The sequence below is a fragment of the Lipotes vexillifer genome, unplaced genomic scaffold, assembly GCF_000442215.2.
Source record: "Lipotes vexillifer unplaced genomic scaffold, Lipotes_vexillifer_v1.1 scaffold240, whole genome shotgun sequence".
NCBI lineage: Eukaryota > Metazoa > Chordata > Mammalia > Artiodactyla > Lipotidae > Lipotes > Lipotes vexillifer.
The window spans coordinates 10,392,905-10,396,171 of NW_006797481.1; the positions used below are offsets into that span (position 1 = coordinate 10,392,905).

Consider the following 3,267-nt stretch of genomic DNA (forward strand, 5'->3'; position numbering starts at 1 on the left):
ATTCCTGCTTCCATAGGATGCCTAACTGGACCACCCTCTCCTAGAAATGGAACTCTTTACTCAACTGTTCTATTCCCAGTCCACCCAAGAGAGCTTTGACACTCTAAAAGAGGGAGTATGTATATATGAATGTGTATGCTGGGGGTGGAGGTGGGGATTGGTTTTCTTTTATAATCACCTTGGAGGGGACAGGTTCAAACTGCCCTCACACCCCCTGGAGATCAGGAAAAATTAATACTTCCACTCCAATCCTACTTTTCTCACCATCCCCAAATTACAACCACTGATGGGGTAAAGAGTACCCTTTAGCTTTTTAAGTAAACAAGGGATAGAACCTTTGCTATTACTACACCCTCCTTTTCCTCAAGCACTACTAAGAGGTTCAAAATTTTTTCAATCTACTCCTCGTACAGTCCAAATCTGTTAAAATATTTTTTCTCCCCAAAGAATTTAACAGAGGCATTACTATGCTTAAACGCATTTTACCTTTAGAGATAGTTTTTAAAGCTCTACTTACTATCTTCTGACAACAACTGTCTTTGCTGAGTCTAGTTTTTTACATCCCTCCATCTTTTATTAAAATAATTGATGTAGATGAAACAGGTAAGCCATTTTCCATAACAATATTAACTATTCTACTGCACTTACACTCTTTGAATCTCTCTCTCTCTCTCTGCATTTACAACATTTATATACAGCACTCAAGTTTAGAAAGCACTTCCACACATATTATCTCATTTGATTCTCACAACCCATCTAAGTTAGGCAGGGCAAATATCTCTGTTTTTAAACTGAAAGAGTACTTTGAGAAGTTAACTGTTTTGCCCAGTCTCACATGGCTAATCACTAGAGTAGAGCTCAGATTCTTATACTCTAAACCCTCTACATTAAATTGCAACCTCGTTTGAAGAAGTATTTCTTGTGTTTCATGCAGACATAACAGATAAACTACCATAAGATACCTAGGTCTTACTATGTTTAGAATTCAAAAAACAATACCTACCATAAAAAAAGTTACTTTTTCCAGATCCATTTCTGCCCACTACAAAATCAAAAAGTCCATGTTATTTTGTATAAAAAACAATAAAACTTTACAGAAAGTATTCAAAAAATATAAAATCCAATTTTCTAACATAACATCTTAAAAACTGAAATTAAGTACAACAGAACAGTGAACAACAAATCAATAAACAAAACAGCTTTAATTACCAGATGAGTGCAATTTTTGCATAGTCTTCAGATAATTTTTTTCTTAAAGAAATTTATTTCATTGTTTATATTTTTGCTCTTTCCCAATACTTTAAAATTAACAGGAATAACTAAATATACTACCTGGTTTTCATGATTTATAATCATTACAATGGACATATAATTCTATTTAATTGTATATAATAAAATATTTTTAACAATTTAAAGATTCAAATAATGCTAAAAATTTAAAATACTTAAACAATCATTTAAAATTTTCAAACCATTTCCCTGTTAAACAGTTTCTGATCAGCCCTATACATCATGTATAGTTCTTAGAATCACAAAAATACAGACAACAATGAGGCACTTTTTTTTACTACCTCAGTTCAGAAATAAGCAATTCTATACATAAAAGGATATCAAATGTTTTAGATTTAATGAATTCTTTTGAACTTCTTTTAACAAAAGTTTCATTGTTAAGAGTCATGAACAACTATGCCACTCTCTCTCTCAATCTTGAACAATATCCTGAACAAATTAGCCCCAAAGTCATCACCTTTAATCCAAGATTAATTCTAAAGAAATCAGAAAGTAATGAAGTGCTTTAAAAAAAAAAAAAAAGGCATATAACAGACACAGAGGCCAGCCTGAAGGGGGCTTCTATTAGCTAAATCTCGGACAATTTGAGCACCAAAATAATTAGATGAATTATAAATTAGTGCTGGGACAGCGGTGGGTGGGAATAATCCATGAGTCCATACTGATAATAAAAAGATAAATATATAGCTAAGGAGTGAAGATGTTTGATTACAGTAGACCAAGTGGTAAATGTGAAAGGAGTGCTGGAAATGGAACATTATCATTCTGTAACCATCAGAATAAAGGCAAGAATTATCAATGAATGCTAAATCTAAGGGGGAATTTTGATAAGGAGCACAATATGTGCATAGTCCAAAAGTCTCTCCCCATCTCCATATTATTTATTAGTTGCAAGGGAGAAAACACTAACTATACGGCGGAAAAATTGGACAGAATCTCTACTCAATGATCAAAACTATCATCATCAATAAGAAGTAGATGGATATCATGTGCCTCCAGGTGGAATACCCTGAAAAGGACACATCATTTATGTAATATTTTTCAAAAATAACATTGTAAAAGACAAAGGAAGGCTGTGGAAATTATCCAGATTAAATGAGACTAAAGAGGCATGACAACTAAACACAACGCCTGATCCTAAATTAAATCCTGTACTAGAGGGGGGAAAATGCTACAATGAAAATTTCTGGGTCAGTCAACATAGCTAGAAAATAAAATAACATTATTGTATTGATGTTAAATTTACTGACATTGATAATTACACTGTGATTATATAAGTAATATCCCTATTCTTAGAAAGTACACATTGAAGTCACAGGTAAAGAACCATGATGTACATAACTTACTCTAAGGAAAAATAAGTGTGAGTGAGTGCAAATGATAAAGCAAGTGGGGAAATGTTAACAGTAGATTTGGGGGACTTCCCTGGTGGTGCAGTGGTTAAGAATTCGCCTGCCAATGCAGGAGACATGGGTTCGAGCCCTGGTCTGGGAAGATCCCACACGCCGCGGAGCAACTAAGCCTGTGCGCCACAAGTACTGAAGCCCACGTGCCTAGAGCCCGTGCCCCACAACAAGAGAAGCCACTGCAGTGAGAAGCCAGTGCACCACAACGAAGAGTAGCCCCCACTCACAGCAACTAGAGAAAAAGCCCATGTGCAGCAACGAAGACCCAATGCAGCCAAAAATAAATTAATTAATTTAAAAAAAACCCCAAAACAGTAGATTTGGGTAAAGGATACACAAGTAATGTCTCTGTACTGTTCTTATTTATGCAACTTTTCTGTAAATTTGAAATTATCACTAAATAAAAGTTTTAAAAGGCAATTTATCATTAAAAAATAAACAGAAATAGTTCAAACCATAATCCATTCATAAATAACTGAAAAATTTATAATTTCCCTAAGAATTGCTCCTACCCACACAGTGGAATGCTACATAGCAATTTTAAGGATGTTGAATACTTAATGATAGGGAA

General features: G+C 34.2%; 1 protein-coding gene across 1 annotated transcript in view; it reads right to left on the reverse strand.

Annotated features, from left to right (window-relative positions):
* The window catches only part of SMC3 (structural maintenance of chromosomes 3), a 32,246-nt gene that overhangs the window by 24,681 nt on the left and 4,298 nt on the right, over positions 1 to 3,267 (reverse strand). The window contains exon 3 of the mRNA XM_007469637.1: positions 1,004 to 1,042. Within this exon, the coding sequence (XP_007469699.1) occupies positions 1,004 to 1,042 (39 nt within the window). The remainder of the gene's footprint in view (positions 1 to 1,003; positions 1,043 to 3,267) is intronic.